At 47.0% G+C, this 17651-nt stretch overlaps 1 protein-coding gene across 3 annotated transcripts in view; it reads right to left on the reverse strand.

The window, feature by feature from the left end:
- The window catches only part of LOC118777620 (WD repeat-containing protein 7), a 162226-nt gene that overhangs the window by 24649 nt on the left and 119926 nt on the right, over positions 1-17651 (reverse strand). For all 3 annotated transcript variants that reach the window (XM_036528717.1, XM_036528716.1, XM_036528719.1), the window contains 5 exons: positions 15604-15790; positions 3372-3489; positions 2881-3030; positions 2292-2374; positions 1658-1757 (listed from right to left, as the gene is read on the reverse strand). In XM_036528717.1, the coding sequence (XP_036384610.1) occupies positions 1658-1757; positions 2292-2374; positions 2881-3030; positions 3372-3489; positions 15604-15790 (638 nt within the window). The remainder of the gene's footprint in view (positions 1-1657; positions 1758-2291; positions 2375-2880; positions 3031-3371; positions 3490-15603; positions 15791-17651) is intronic.

Raw genomic sequence — 17651 nt, forward strand, 5'->3', positions numbered from 1 at the left:
TTCCCTTATTCCCCCATCTTTTTTTACAAGCTCTGAGAATCTGTAATTATGCTGTTTTCATTGTCTGTGAATTTTGTTTGTGTGACTTATCCTTTGACTGTAATCTGTGCATTTCTCCATCTTTTCAGATAATAATAACAAATGTAACACCCTTATCAGAACGCTAAGGAGAATTCTGCCATGTTCTCAGGGTCGAGATTGTCCTTTCGGGGAGCGCTGTCATTGGCCACAAGGCGAGCCAGTGAGGTGTGGCCACCTTCCAGACGCGCCTTTGTGTGAGGCGCAACTCAGAAGTTTCGGAATGAAACTACCCCACGCCCCCCCCGGAACATGAACGTCCTTCCCAAAACACTGAAAATAAAACGCGTCCTTCAGACATGTCCTTCAGAGCGCCACGGCGCCGGAGCCACGGGTTCAGACCTGCCACTCAGGGGGGAGAGAAAGCGGGGGAGGAAAAGTGCTGCGGCCCAAAACACTGTAATTTTCTCCTCTCATCAGGCCTGAAAGACCCAGAAAACGTCCTTCAGGGGAACAAGTGGCCGGAGACAAGACGCCACAACTGTGCTTAAAGGCAGCCAGGCGAAACCATCGGCAATCGATGCTCCTCTGAAGGCCGCGTTCCCGGATGCCCATCCTTATTTTTTTTACCAACGCCCCCCCGGTGCCAGCCGGGCATCCCCCTGCCTCCTTCTCGTTTCTCTCCCTGCTCCTGGATCGATTCCCCCTCTATCGCACCTCTCTGTCCACATGCGCAGGTGGGGAGCATCTTCACTCTGCGATATCCATCCTTCTTGAACCCTATCCCTAACCCGAACACAAACCGAACCTGAACCCGAACCCAAACCCTAACCCGAACCCTATCCCTAACCCTAACACAAACCGAACCTGAACCCGAACCCGAACCCGAACCCGAACCCTAACCCGAACCCGAACCCAAACCCGAACCCGAACCCGAACCCGAACCCGAACCCGAACCCTAACCCTAACCCGAACCCGAACCCGAACCCGAACCCGAACCCTAACCCGAACCCTAACCCGAACCCGAACCCGAACCCGAACCCGAACCCGAACCCGAACCCGAACCCGAACCCGAACCCGAACCCGAACCCGAACCCGAACCCGAACCCGAACCCGAACCCGAACCCGAACCCGAACCCGAACCCGAACCCGAACCCTAACCCGAACCCTAACCCGAACCCGAACCCGAACCCGAACCCTAACCCTAACCCTATCCCTAACCCTAACACAAACCGAACCCGAACCCGAACCCGAACCCGAACCCTAACCCGAACCCGAACCCTAACCCGAACCCGAACCCGAACCCTAATCCTAACCCGAACCCGAACCCGAACCCGAACCCTAACCCTAACCCGAACCCTAGCCCGAACCGTAAACCTAACCCGAACCCTATCCCTAACCCTAACCCTAATTTCCCTCTCCTTTCTCCTCCTGCTTCTGCACCAATCCCATTGCCCTTGCCCATGAATGCCTGCAAACTGCACTAGTGGGACGTATCTCTCTGTCTATGCACGCATTAGGAGACCGTGCACACACTCCAACAGCACCTACCCTCTTCTCGGACATCCCGCCCAGCTCTGAACGGGTATGCACGGGACACCCTCCGCCCCCATGACCCCAAAAGGAGGGGCACGCTTACCTGGCACTTCCCGGTGCGGACATCGTAGAGAGCCACGGACCCCTGGCGCGCCCCCACGGCGATCCTGTGACTGCGGTCGCAGTAGCCCACCATGTAGAACCTGCGCGGAGAGGCACAACGCAACGCTGCAGATTCAACGGGAATATGCCCAGCTCCGTCACCCGCTGCCCCCCGGACGCCACAGCCACCCCCCTGCTTTAGCAACCACAGAGTGCGGCGTCGCTAAAGGTCGCCTCGGCCCGCTCGTCAAAACCTAATGGAGGCCCGTTTGAGCCAACTTCTGAATGCACTGGGATTTGTTAGAGGAGAGCCCTTCTGCTGAGTAATGGGCGCTATGGACGGGATGCAGGCTCTAAAAGGCCTGACTGATGCAGCACATTCGGAGAGGTATAACCACGTATGCTGCAATTCGATGCTACATTATGCGGACGATGACCTTGAAGCACTGGGTCTTCCAAAGGTGCCGGTTTATGGGAAGACAAGGCGAAGCGGTGAGGAAAAAATAAAGTGACAGGCTGACCAGTGCGGGGTGGCACACTGACACCTGCAGACTACAGGGAGGCACTGAGACTCACCTGCAGATAGATGAGCATCAAGACTCACCTGAAAATGACAGGGAGGCACTAAGACTCACCTGCAGATGGCAGGGAAGCATTCCTGGAGGCCTTTCTTCTTCACCAGAGACCCCTCCATGCAGTACATGATGATGTCCATCACCTGGGATCAGAGAAATCAGCCACACATACATAACTCTGCCCCCACCATGCCCACATACATCAGCTCAATGTTTCAACCATGAAGACACCACAATGTTGCGGCTTTCCTTCCAGGAGACTGCGAGATAATCTGAACAACACTCAAATCACAGGGAATTTGCATAAGTAAACTTACTAAAGTTCATCTGCAATGCCAGGGCTTTTATCATATGCATGGCGATCTAATGATTATTATCATGTAAGAAGAGTTCGTGAATTAACTGCTGCTCTCACAAAGTGATCAAAATCTGACCTCATCGTTTTCATTTAATATACAGCAACATGATATCAAGCTTTCTGGGACACCCTAATATAGATCTAAACACTGTATCTACAAAATGGTGAGAGATACTAAAACACAAACAGGCCCTACGCCTCCATCAGTCCAATAGTGCTGACGGTTAGCTGCACGTAGGGTCCATCTGAGCAGCCTCGAGACCGACGCTGCTGGAGGAAAACTCCCCTCACCTCCACCAGCAGGTCCACCACGTCCCCAGGCATCTTCTCGATGAGGATCTCGATGACGCGCAGGATCTCGGCCTTGGCGCGGGCCAGCGTGGTGGTGTGCACGTTCTGCTGGGACTGCGTGTTGGCCTGCAGGGCCGTGTGCCTGTGAACCTGAGGGGGGGCGCGCGGACTGAGTCAGAACAAAATTCCTGCCTGTTTTTTTTTTTTTTTTTTTAAATCCAGCCTTTGGTAAGCTCAGAGGGTCTCTTTTACAGTGATAAACGGAAGAAAAATGCACGGCACATTTGAAAACATGTTTACACAGCCGATCTCATTTCAGGGGCTAAACCATGCAGAGAACTTTTTTAAAGCGTCAGATGGATTTTCAGGACCCCTACCTGAATAACAGGCAAGCTTGACAATAGGGCCAACTTGGTAAAATGAGACACACTTTTATGCCATATATTTTATGGGATGCGTATTTTTTTGCTGTAGATCCGGTGCATGCTCACCTCCCTGGCGATGGTGGTTATGAAGGCTGGCGGCCTGGCCGTGGCGATGAGGGAGAGAGCGTGCCGGGCCGAGCGAGCCGAGTCCGCCGCCGGGTTGAGGGGCAGGCCCATTGTGATGCTAACCAGGCAGGGGACAAAGGGAGGAAAGAATCAGAGAAGGAGGGGGGGAGAGAGGGTGTCAGAAATATAGAGTGAAAAGATTAGACACAGCTTATAATGTCAGCTCAAGGTCAATGGGATCACCGAGACGGTCCCTGTATAATGGACTCCCCGACAATGGCCGATAATTAGGGGCCTGGGTGTTCCAGTGTCAACAACACGGGCCTGACAATTAAGCGTGGAAATTGAAAATAGTTTGCGCATCTGTCTCCAATGGAAAGAGGCCCTTGTTAACAAATTACCCGGCGCGTGAATATGTATCAGCTGCAACGCTGCTGCGGGCCGCGGTGGAAGTCGCCAGGCCATTGAGAGAGAGAACAAACGCTCCTTTGACACGCTGCCGAACCGACCGGCGTGTCAGAGCGGTCCTCGGCGCCGCCACACAGCTAGCGTGAAAAGAGCCCAGCCGTTCCCAAGGTCAGTCCCGGCTGGACACACAGCGGCCAAACGGCATCAAAAGCAGTACTGATCTATTCACACCACTGAAGGCGTACGTGTGCATGCCTGTCAGATCTGTTTTACTTGTCTGATTGTTAGAGAGAATAGCAATGAAACAATCGCACACGTGTGCGCGCGCGCGCACACACACACACACACACGCACACGCACACACACGCACACACACACACACAAGAGAACCACAAGAGAACCTTGGTTTGAATGTGTGCATGCTTGTCAAATCTGTTTTTTCTGATTTGACAATCTGATTTTAAAGAGAATATCCATGGAACAATCTTCAAGATTGTGTGTTCAGTGGACACGCGAACAAATACACATGCACACACATGTGCGCGCGCACACGCACACACACACACACACACACACACACACACACACACACACAAACAACAAAAGAACCTTGGTTTGATAATGTAACTTTAATTTACAATAACATTAGTTCATAAAAGACACAAATACTACATGAACGCTGCGTCAGCCTGGTCATTGTGTAAGACATGATTACCCAAGTGCAGTAGGAGTACAGCATCAGCCTCAGAGAAAAGCACTGGCTGACTCGGGTTCAGAGCGACCAGTACAGCTCACAGTGATTTTCAAATCGAACCCCTGGATCTTGGTGTCGGCCTGCGGTACGATCGAGCACACTGCGAATTAAACAGAGCGTACTCACTCAGTAAGGACCCTCCAGTCCTAAACAGGTGTCCAAACACGACTCGCCGATCAATTCTACATCGGAACAGATGATAGCAAAGGGTCATGCTCCTGCAGTTTAGCCAACCAGGAATTGTTCCAAGTCCAAGAAATTCTCTCTACACTGACAGCGACAGACAGCCAGGAAATTCATGACTGCATGCCAGACAGCCAGAAAACTTCATGAGACTTTGCAATGTGTTGGTTTGATTTCTATGCATTTTTAAGCATTACCTGCTAAATTTGATTTGCAACAAAACCTGAGAGAAGGGCTATTTCTCTCCTTCTCTTACCACATTCCTTGTGAATGGAATTACAATGACGCTGTGAAATGAAAATCGGAATAATAAAGTTTCTGAAAGGACTGAAAGCAGTGAAGGACTCGCGCGTTGGGCTGCATTTCAGCAAAGAGAGCTCCCTCTGTGGAGTGTGGAGCTGCTAACATCAGCTGCTGTCAGCTGTCAGTCACTGTGATGTGATCGGGCCAGACTGCCCCTGCATGTAGCTACCCGACGCACGGTATGCCTCACGTTCAAACAAAACCGTTTCACAGAACCCAAGCCGGTCTATTACTTCCTCTGAATCTTTTCTCTAGTGTTTTTCTGGATTTTTAAAGTTGTTTAACAAAAGTGTTTAAAGGTTTGGATAGTAACGGAGGCCCTAGGCGTGGAGAGGACCCGAGTCGAATTATTGATTTTGCGCGAGATGGAGAAAAGAGAGGAACAAAAAAAATCCATTGTTGCGATCGGGGCGCTTCGCTTTTTTCCACTGCCCGGGCGCTGACCGGAGGTGTGCAGCCGCGTCAGCGTGGCGGAAATGGGCGGGTAAAAGCTGGGGAATCTGAGCAGCTGCCCTGAAACTTCCGGGGTGGGGGCAGAGGGGGATGGGACGGTGTGTGGAGCGCGCGCTGCCGTCCGGGGACAGGACGGGTGGAGCTCGGGGGGGAAAGTGTCCCACGCGCTGCCATCGCCCCGCCCCTCGCGGGACCTCCATCGGATCCACGGCGTCCGGCTGCCCCGACCCCCCCCCTCGCCTCCTGTCGGCTCCCTTTCCCAGCTCCTCGGAGGCGGCCATGTGCAGAGGAGGCCTCCCCTTTGTAATCCGCAGAATAGGCCGCGTGTCCACAGCAGCCCTGCGTACAAAATCAACACGAAGCCTCTTCCCTTCACCCACCACTGAAATACATTGCTACATTCACCCCCTGGCAAGGAGCAAGTCACTCAGACTTTTTTTTTTCCCACCAGAACTTATCAATGTTTCGGTTCCCTGTCTATGAATGTGTTGCTGATGTTTTCCCGGATACTAGATAGAAAATGAAGAAGAGCGCCAGAACAGTTGTAAAGTGTAATAAAATATATTACCCGACTTGAAATCAGAGCAGAAGGTAAAAGAGTAGGGGGGCAGAAAGGATGTTTGTTAGGACGAAGAAAGAGGAGAAACAGGGAGAGAAAACAGAGAGGGTGCGACCGTACTGTGTCCTCTCCCGTGTTCCTGCTAACATGGAGGATATTGAGCTTTGTCTATTGACCTGAAGAGGAAATCGGCTGTTCCTCACACTGCCCCCCCCCCCCACGTGGGGGTTTGGTAACGCCTCCTTTACGCTTCCTGGTTAGCGACAGGCCTCCTTCCATCGGTAACCGTGAGAGAATGGATTATTCCCTTTACCACTGCTTCATTCATTACATGAATGCGGAAATGTACACAAGCATCTCTTCAAACATGCTCTCGATACCTTTCTCCCTCTGCCTGGCTCTTACACACACACATACACACGCACACACACGCACACGCACACACGCGTGCACACACACACACACACACACAAACACACACACACACGCATACTCATACGCACACCATACACATCTTGCTTTTACTATTTTGATCTACGCATCTTTTGCATGGTCGGTATGGCTGTTAACAGCTGAGTGTGACTGCAGCCCTGATCAATCTGGCCCCAGCACCCATGCTGATCAATTCTCCCTTTTACCTTCACTGTCTACAGAGCACACTTCTGTTGAAATTCTCCCTCATATCAGCACAGTATCTGCTAGAAATGCTGTTAATTAACAAACCGATTTAGCATTCTGAAACAATAAAAGTCACGACCAAAATGCACCAATTCAACCAACATTCGCGCATGTGTGTGTGTGTGTGCGTATGCCTAGTATGTCTTAGTTAGATTTGCTGAACAATTCATGTACATTACACTTCAATGGTCTCTCAAATTTTCTATTCTTACAATAAATTATTCTCTTCTATGATACTTTTGAGTCATTATTATTCATCTTTGCATCATGTTATAGCATTGGACATTCATATTGACAATGAATGTCCAATGCTATAAAAAATAATACAATTCTAATATAATTTTCAAAATGTACAGCATTTCAGAATATACATTTCTTAAGGAGTCAAATGACCCAATTGAATTAAAACAGTTCAAGGAGGAAAAATTACATAAAACAACCCATCAGAGACAATATTAAATGAATGTGGATGACAGACATTTGGACTTTGTAAATTCTCTAATAATTAAGTGTGCAAATCAGCAAAGTTGGGAATTAAAGTTACAGCTAGATCTGTAAATCTTAAATATGAAATGAGAAAACATCTCTTGCATAATTCTATATGGCTGTATTTCATATATTTAGTCAATGGCTTCAAATTCATTTCTATTTAATAGAAAAGAAAATTTTCACCACATTTTCTTTGACAAAGATAAAGCTTGATTCTCATTACTCATTCTAGCTATCATCTATTTACAATTACTGGGGTATTTTTGAGCATGGACATCCCCCACAATAAAAAGGAATGCACAGAAAAACAACACTAGAAAAGGAAATTGTTTAAAAAAAAAAGACAGTTCTCGTTTCAGTCAATACATTAAATTCTAAATTGAACCAACCTCACTTTTACTGCCCCTGCACAAAAAAATAAAATAAAATAAAAAGTAAACACACTAATAAATTGTCTGTTCCCCCCTAAGCAATCGAGGAGAGAAGTAAACAACTCAAACACGTCCGTTAATTCGTAATCTCTCCGCCTTTGATGTGGTGGAGCCAAGCCTCGCAAATGCAGAACAAACGCTACCGGCTCTGATCCCGAGCAAACGCATGAGAGAGCGCTAATTCCAAGCATCGCTCCACTCTCTCTGTCAGGAAGAAACCACTTTGTAGGTGCGCTAAACAGCGGGGAGCGAACGCGCAAATCGACAGGTTTTCTTTTTTTTTATCCCACGGATGCAAAACAATCACGATCACGCTCGACAGCCTCGTCAAACCGTCGCTTAAGAGCCTTTTACGGCCTCTTTCATAACGCTCATCTACCAAATTGTCTGTTCCTTAACGCATCAAAATCCATTTTCCTCTGACACCGCCGTTATTGCGGTGTAATATTTAGGCCCACACTACACAGTCGATATTCCTGTAATAATTTATATACAGGAGGTGAGAATTTATTCGATGTTTAACAATATTGTTTTAAAAATCAACTTTGACTTCAATTTGAAGTATTAAATGTTAAGCAAAAAATAAATGGATAAGGATACACAGAAACTGATAACATGCTTTCCGTTAAAAAGATACTGAAGATCAAAAATCTGTGAGGTGGAAAAAAAAAATCAAAACTGTGCAAATAAACATGATTGAGTGTACACACATACACACGAATCAATATGCAAATAGTACTATTGATTGATATCAGCAATCAATACCCATAGCAGCTAGTTTTCATACATGAAAGGACATGCCAGAGAGCACTTCTACATTTCAGAAGACCTATCTGTAAAGTGTTTGATTTCTGAAGGTAATTTCTAATTCCAAATTTTACAGGCACAGCTTTTTTTGAGCATACACTTCTAGGCTGGACTGATGGCCTTTTTATTGTTTCAACAAGAATAAGAAATTGTACATAATCATATGTATATTATAATGTGAACATCAACTTTATCATTGTAATCAGGAAGACAAACTGATCAAATGAGATATTATAATAACTCTTTTTCCTTCATTGAAAGGGTAAATTTTTTAAACCTATGAAATTCTGTTCAACAACATACAGTATATCCATATACAAGCATGAAATTAATACATATCTCACCTTTGAATGCTCTTTGACAATGCTCTTTAAAAATAATTACTGAAGAAATGCATATACTATGCGCGCACACACACACACACACATACGCACACGCACACGCACACACACACACACACACACACACATAGTGGACATAGTGGACATAGTGGACATAGTGCACACGCACACGCACACGCACACACATAGTGGACAGATATATTTTGAATAGTTCCTAAACGTGCATAAAATGTTGTGGTGACCGGTGAACACGCCGAAAGAGAGAGGCTCACACAGTCCTGACCTAGGGCCGAGGGAAGCATGCATTTCTTTGTGAGAAGGCGCCCGCTCCCTCCTATTGAAAAGGGATTATTTCGGCTATCAGTGCATTTACATGAACGTGACTTCCAGCTATTTGCTTTGTTATAACTCGATCCAACAATTTGTCGATATGCTTAGTTCAAAGGCACAGGCAGCCAAGCATGGGTAGATATCGCTGGCAGTTTGCAATTTTTTTTTTTTTTTTGCTCTCAGAATTATCGCCCTGCATATAAAGAAGGCGACACGCGGAGCTGAGGAGAGAGGCGCCGGGTGCTTTATGGCATCTATTATTATTTATTATTCATTTTGCAAAGCTGTTGTCTGCTCCCCCACGTGATTTGCATTAATCACTGGCCTGATGTTCGACTAAATATTAATAATTCCGGCTCCATATTTCTGCATGGCTCTCTCATCTGCACGGGATTAATTCAGGCCTCGCTTATGAGATTGATCTTCTTTGTCTGTTTTAGAAACTGAAACTTCAAATGAGGGCTATTCTTGGGAGAGTTCTGATACCCATCATTCGCTGGTGCTTAATAAACGTGGAGGGGTTTTTGAAGTAATATTCGACGTGTGAGAATTTTCCTGTGCCGGATGAATTAACTATTTAAGGGCCCTATTGAGAGCGATAAGCAGACGAGGGCAAACAGACCGAATCTCGGTCTATTGAGTGTCCCACCTGTGCTTCGGCCCAATGGGACGTCTCTGAGTCTCATAAATGCACTCGGTATCCCTGTATGGAGCTCTGTATCTGTCCCACTTGATTTGACTGTAATTAATGATTGATTATTACAAAAATATATTTATTCGTCTATATTACTATGTATAACCTTGCTCGGGATTTTGGAGTCAATACTTTATCACTGTGATTTACTAGTAGAATGTAGGACACCAGAGTATGCAATTATTAAAATGTACTTACAGTATAGTGTGAAGTGTCTATGTGTGTGTATAAGTGTCGTCATCTGTGTTTGTCTATGGCACAAAACTAAATATGTTCATACTGTACTTACTTTGCCTTCAGATCTATTGCTAGCAATATGTAGCAATCTCTCACAATTGAATATCATACTGTGCAAGCCTGAAAAAAATGCATTGCGTTAACATCCAGCATTTGATGAGCAAACGTTCATTTAGTGTGATATTTAGCTGAAATTTATACAAATTGTGCTACATCAATGTTTATTCCTTTATATATTAAAATTTGTCGATCCGCTACAGTACGCTAATAATGTACTCAAACAAATTATATTTATATCACTTTATCCATTATCCGGTTGCTAGTCCGAGAAATCTTTACATGCAAAACGCCTGAAAAGAAAGGGTCTCACAATCCAAAATCCAAAAACAAGCTGAATCTGATCGTGAAGAAAACACATTACACCTACTTAGATTAATGCTAAATCAATCCACCAGTGGATGCAAAAATTTAACGATTTCCTTTTATCTTTCTCAAATAAAACATCCAAAAGGCAAAAGCCATCCATCAATATCCACTGCAATAAAACAGCACCCAAAACAGCGATTTATCCAAACTCCAGGATTAACTAGGCAACAGTATCACACAATGTATTTCAGTAACGGAAGAAGACGAACACACCAACACACTATGGGAACACATTACTACAATGTTGTATATTTAGAACAAACTTGTTTTCAACACATTTTTTTTTAATTAGTCAAATTATACAGCATATTCCACAGATGACATTCCACTGGTCTTTAAACCTGATGCTATTAACCACATCAATGAGAAGTCCTTGATTAAGAAATGCTGATTAAGAAATGAGTGGCTACTGCCCATATGACCCCAGCCTTGCTTTGCCGGACATCCCGGTGGTGACGTAACAGGTGGGGACGGCTTACAGCAAGCGGGCAGACCCGTTCACCCAGCGCACCAGGCCGCCCCTTCCCCTGACACGGCAGCTCCGGCGGGGTCTCCCCCGGCCGTCCCGGGCCGGTGGGGTTGAATCTTAATGTGGAAGCCTAATTAAAATACCGCGCGCCCCGGGAACCGCTTCGGCTCCGCCACAGTGCCACCTACGCTCCTGTTTCAGAATAGGAAATTAGCCGGCCGCTGCGTGAATGACACTGCGCTGTCCCGGTACAGTGATTTAGGGCGAGACGGCTGAGGCTCGTAGCAGGTCGCACATCTGGGCACGTCCACATGGGTCATGTCTGTGCCACGGTACTGAAGAATGTGCAAATGTACGAAAACAGTGTATTGAGGTAGCTCTTCTAAATTCACTGCTCTCAATATTATTATGTTTGTCCATTATTCTCACTGCTGTGTGACGAGCGCATGTACGATTATTCAACCCCAGGGAAAGGGCAATACAGTTTACCTACATATTATAAAAGGACAAAAGAGATTATTCCAGGGACAGTTTGCTAATATACACAACACAAAGTCCCTTGGGATGTGTGATTTTAGAAAACAGAATGCAGCCATTTTCCTGTGTTCTGCAATTCCTCACAGAAGAACACGAACATGTGTACAGTCTTAACAAAATGCCATTTTAACGCACACGTACACGTGCGCACAAACTCGCATGCAGACCCAGGAAAGCACATACACAGACGCACGTGCATTCTAGTGACGGATAACGCAGCATAGCATCTTGTTTCCGTGATACTGCAGACGCTAATAATATTCGCTTTCCCTTGATGTCACCGTTCAGTCGGTGAGCGTTTCTCCTCTGCCTTGTCTCACTACGGTGCCTGAAGGAGCCGAAGCCGCAAGCTATCGCGTCACGGAATTTAAGCCGATCAGTCCAGAGAACGCGTTCTTCTGAGGAGGAAAAAAAAAACAGAGTAGCTCTCGCCCTGATAATCTGCAGGAATAATGAGAGCAAGAGTGCGCATGTGTGTTTCCCACTCCATAACATACAGCTGGATATTCATCTGTCATGCAGACGCAGACACACAAACACATATACACAGACACACAAACACACATACTTATCATACTTACATGAACATCCAATATTGGGTGGGTGTGTGTGTGTGTGTGTGTGTGTGTGTGTGTGTCTATGTGTATGTGAATTAAGGCTCCGTTTTGCAACAGTTATAATTATTAAATAACTCAGAGGGCTGCTATTTGGCTGCAGGGAAAAACTCATCCATCAAATAATAACAAATCCATTTCCACCGTCCAGTTGCTTGTGATGTGTCAGCTGAATTCCTCATCTTCCCCAATAGCTAATACCGGCGGACCACACACAATGACTGGGTCCTTAGTAATCCATTTATGAATATCAGGAGCAGTGAGTGCAAACACAGTAACAAACCAGCGGCTGGACGGTGCTCAGATTCTCGGCCGGCAGACACAGAGGCATAAGTGACAAATGATACAGCCGACTGTATCCGCCCCTCATGTTTGCTCTTCATGAATCTCTCATTGTGAAAACGCAGCTCTTAACATACGCGTGTCACACGTTTCAAAGAACGTGTTTGCGTTTTACATTCTGAACAGCTACCTCGTCGTTTATGAGAGCATCCTGTCTTTTCTGAATGGGTTTTTTTTTTGTCATGGCGCAATTTTGAATGAGTCTGCAGCTTTGGCGTAGCGACAGGCCGAAGGCTCGGAGGAGACCAAGAGACACGGGATCGCGGAGGTGCGGTCGATCCCAGTAAATTAACGTCGCGCTGATGGGCGCTCTCTGTCTTCATTGGCCTTCTCCCGATCCTTCTGCCGATGCCTGATCAATGCTGTCGATTTCACACCGGATCAAGACTGTGTGTGTGTGTGTGGGGGGGGGGGGGGGGTTAAGGTGACTGCAGCCTGTCTGAAGCAAAGCGGCACCCGAGGGCCGACTGACCTGGCGGGACTTTGCCAAGGGACGACCCCGAAGGCCCCCGACCGAATTGTGCCACCCCGCCCGGGTCAGTCACACGGGGGCGGGAACGGCCGGTGCCTGTGAGAACTGTTGACCTAATCAGAAGAGAAGGCCCTGGAACGTTGTTATGGGAATTTCTTTGACTGCTTCGCTGTCACGGTGACGGAGGAGGAAGGGGGATATCAGAGCATGTGACTGGGAACTGTCTGTGCCTAGGTCTTGGTTTAATGACTAATTGGCCCTCATCAGAGAGTCGCCCATGGAAAAAGTCTATAGCCATAGATCCTACAGTCACAGAGCCTATAGTCAGTCTATTGTCTTAAAGCCTACAGTTAAATATCCTATAGTCAGTCACAGAAGCTATATTCAGATTCTATAATCATTGAGCCTATTACCACAGACCCTGTAGTCATACAGGTTACAGTAATAGATCCTAGAGTCACAGAGTCTATAGGCTACAGTATTTCCCAGAATCAAAGAGCCAACAGTTAAAGATCCTACAGTCAGAGCTTAGAGTCACAAAATCTATACTCATAGAGCATATAAAAAACATTCAAAAAGAAACTGTCTGAACATGAGACAGCTGATATTTCCTTTGACCACCATTCAACTTCAACATAAACTTCACCGAATAGCGTGCTAATATCACTTCTACCCATTTAGAGCTCATTATTGTCAATAAAACCTGCGGGCAAAATGGTCCATTTGCACCTTGTGTGCTGCAGCTGTGGTCCAGACAATTCTACATTCAGTATGAAAATAGCTCTCATTTCGCTCTTTTTTTTTTTTTCCACCTGAGTCTTTTTCTTGCGCCCCTAATGTGTCACAGGAATTCACCAAAAGACCTTGAACAGCGGCAGAAGGACCGCCGGCCTTTTATGAAGCGCACAGAGGCGAGGGGATACACAGACGCGCAGTGCTCGGAGACGCCGGCCCGCGCTGACAAAGCCGCCCATTCACGTGGACATAAAAAAAAAAAAAAAAAAAGCCTCCCGTAGTCCGAGACCGCCGCGTGAAAAGGCCGGACAACAGTGGTTACAGAGTCGCTCGAAAACGCAAACCCCGCTGCCGTCTCCGTATTCTGTTCCGATAAGGCTTTTGTTCGGGCCCGGGGCTAAAGGGAGACGGGAGCTCGGGAAAAAAACGTTTTATTTTTTTATTGACACGCGGTCTGCGTGCAGAGACCGACTGCGCTGGAATGGAGCTGGTGGTGGCTGTTTTCGTCCTCATCCCCCCCCCCCACCGTCAAAAGAGAAGGTTTCGCTTCCATTTAGCATCACCGATAAGTGAATTAAGCATCAAGGAAAAGACACGCAAATGCACTAATTTCAGTCAGGGGAGGGGAGTTAGTCAGTACAGCATCATCGCAATGACTCACTGGTGGAAGAAGAGCCCGGGAGGGGGGGGGGGGCGGGGGGGGTGGCTTCATCAGGGGGCAACCGGACCAGGAAGAGGTCTGCAGTCTGGAGAGCATGTCGTGCCCATATTTTCGAGTCTGTGCTAAGTGCACGGGGTTGCCTTGTCCTAGGCCCTTGCTGCTAATAAACCCTGAAAAATTACTGCCATTTCATCCTAACCACATTAGCACGCGCTACACGGAAAGGCAGACATATTTATACTCATAATAAATTCGTTAAGATACGGTTTCATCTTAATTACATAAGCAGATGTTGCCGGTATTTTTCATTCGGTGTCTCGGCAGTCCCGCGTAACCTTATTTGTGGGGCAGCTTCTGGAAGGTTACGGAACAGACTGATGGGTCTTGTTTCCACGGCGAAAAAAGGTCTCCGGCATGAAGCAGCGCAGACATCATTTCATCATATTAATGCTCTCCAATCGCATTAGGGCTTAGGTTTCATCCTTCAGTGTGTCGGGCGCGGCGCGCCCCTCTACAGCTGTGCAGCTTGGCATGTTGTCCCAGCGCCAGTGCAGCGGGGCGTTACGTAACGCGCAGCGGGCCGCGGAGGGGCCGTGGGCCTCCCCGCTCCCGGGCGGCCGCGGCCCCAGTTCGCACGCTAGTTCCAGGATGCGCTAAATTGCTTGTCAGGCTCAACCCCAGACACGTAACCATTTTTTGTTTTGTGACTTGTGCTTTGCAACGCAGATATTCTGTGAAATTCGCAGCTGAAAATTTTTGCACACTGAGAACAAGATCTTACAGCTGATAACATTTACATTAGCGTTAGCACTAGCATCATTTACCAAACGGTCTTATTCAGAGAGACTTATGAAAATGTATATGAAAAAGGGTTGGGCTAAAAGACGACACCAAACCATCCATGTTACAACTGATAGCAGGAGTCATTAATAAATACTATAATGAACACCAGTCCATTTTACAAGGATACCTCTTTTTTACTCAGCACCTACTTCTGTGATTTGTGTCTAATCAGTCTCAAAAGTAACAGCTCAAAAATTGGCCAGTGAGGAACTTCACACGGTAACTGCAGTGCATAGTACACAGTACACAGACTGCACTGTACCAGCTAGGCAAGAGGGACGACTACAAAAAGACTGTACACAACTGCTTAACAGCAACAGTGAATGTCCCCAGACCGCATTCATTCACATGGGAACACTCAACTCCAACACACAAGTCACACACGTCATTAAGGAAATTAATAGTGATACACAGTATGCCCTGAAAAAGGACAACAGAGCCGGCTTTTTTTTTTGCAGGCACTCACTTGGACAGCTGCTTCTCAGCGTCGGCGCACAGCTCCAGCAGGCCCATGAGCACGGCCGACACGTCCATGTAGGGCTCCCACACGGTGAAGCCCCGCCCGATCAGGTCGATGGCCGTGCGGCGGATGGTGCTGTGCGGGGGCAGCTTGGGGCTGGGGGGCTGGAGGAGGAGGAACGTCAGGGCCTTACCTGGGGGGAGGAGAGAGAGAGAGAGAGAGGGCAGGGTGTGTGAGTATGCTTTTTACTCTGCTTGCAGTGGCAGTGTAGCAGAGTGGAAAGGTGCAGGGCTCGTAACCGAAAGGTTACTGGTTCAATTCCCATCTGGGACACTGCTGCTGTACCCTTGGACAAGGCACCGGCACCTAACCCAGAATTGCCTCAGTAAATATCCAGCCGTGTAAGTGGATAAGAGGTAAAAATTGTAACCCATGTAAGTTGCTCTGCATACCAGCACCTGCTAAATGACAATAATGTAATGTGCTGTTTGGGGAGAGGACAAGCTGCCAGCACTAGAGCTCTGCGGGTTTACAGTTTCAGGGATTTTGTGGCAAGTGTGGGGTTAGGCTGCCGATGCCTTTGAAGGCACGTTTTTGATTTGTTTGTTGGGCAGTGCACAGTCATTGATCAGTGTGCTTTCTACTGTCAAATGCCCTGTCGCCCGTTTGAGGTCCTGTACCGCAACCCAGGCAGTTTTCCAAACAGCGGGCGGCGGCCGAGCTGCTTGTAACCAAACCACCAACAAAAAAACTGCTACTCTCCTCCAAAATCAAATTCACAGCATTTCTTCTGGGATAACTTCTTAAAAATGGCATTAATATAGCATACTACATTTGTAATATGTTGTACTGAAAACTGACTAGACTTACAGGGGAAAAGCAAATGACGTTCAGTACTGTAGAACAGTTTTTTACATCTGTTCAGACTGAACTACAGTTTTGCTTTTATTTTTGCATCTTAATAGTACTGTACTGTTATGGTTGCTGAAGGACTTGTTTTATCTTTGGAGTGAAAGCTGTGAAAAGCCGAACTGCCATTGATATCACATATTAAAGTCTTTACAACATAATACAAACTGCATATGACAGCACACCATTTTCTCAGGAACCAGTAAGCTATGACATAAAATATTAGTACTGCAAGAGGGTACCTGTATGTTGTTTTAGAGGTGTCCATTACCACGCCTGCTTGTTACTGATAATGTAAATCTGTAAATCCCTGCCAGCTAAAAAGCTGCAGAATTTAAAAATTACAAATACAGTCCCGCATTTCATTTAGCATTTGGATGCAAGGGTAGGTATTTCTGATCGCATATTCACAAATACTTCATTTCCCCGTACAAAGCAAGCACTCCGACGCATTTAATCCATTTAACCTCAGTGCAAAGCGGACAAAAAGCTCATTAAATACAAAGAAAGGACAGTCATATCCATGCATAAATGCACCGTGGCACTGTGCACCAGTAAGCAACCCCACTGAATTATGGCTGCAAAGCAGGGCTGGCTGGGCCGACACGTTAATACAGCGGCTATTCACTCAGGGCTTCAGTCAGAGTGGAGCGTGGAACAATGGGGTCGGCCATCCTGCCAGCAGAGCTCGCCGCCGCCACCGCTGTCCCATTAGCCATTACTGCACTTACGCTGGCTCAGATAATCTGCTGTTATTCATTACAGCCTGCGCCAGCCCCTCATAATCAAATCTGTCTCCAGGCATGCAGCGGGGACGCCGGGCCTCACTGCCTCCCCACTCACCTGCTGACACGCGCTGCCTGTTGCGGGCTCTGCGTCTGAATGGCAGGGCTGATGAGGTGCCACACACACAAACACAAACACACTCACACTCTCTCACACACACACACACACACACACACACACACACACCCACAAACACACACATACACTCACTCACATAAACACACACACACACTCACACTGACTCTCTCGCATGAACACACACAGAAACACACTCACACACACACAAACACGCAGACACAGACACACACACACTCACATAAACACACACGCACACTCACACTCACATAAACACACACACA

Source organism: Megalops cyprinoides, chromosome 5 (assembly GCF_013368585.1).
Source record: "Megalops cyprinoides isolate fMegCyp1 chromosome 5, fMegCyp1.pri, whole genome shotgun sequence".
In the NCBI taxonomy this organism is placed as follows: Eukaryota; Metazoa; Chordata; class Actinopteri; order Elopiformes; family Megalopidae; genus Megalops; species Megalops cyprinoides.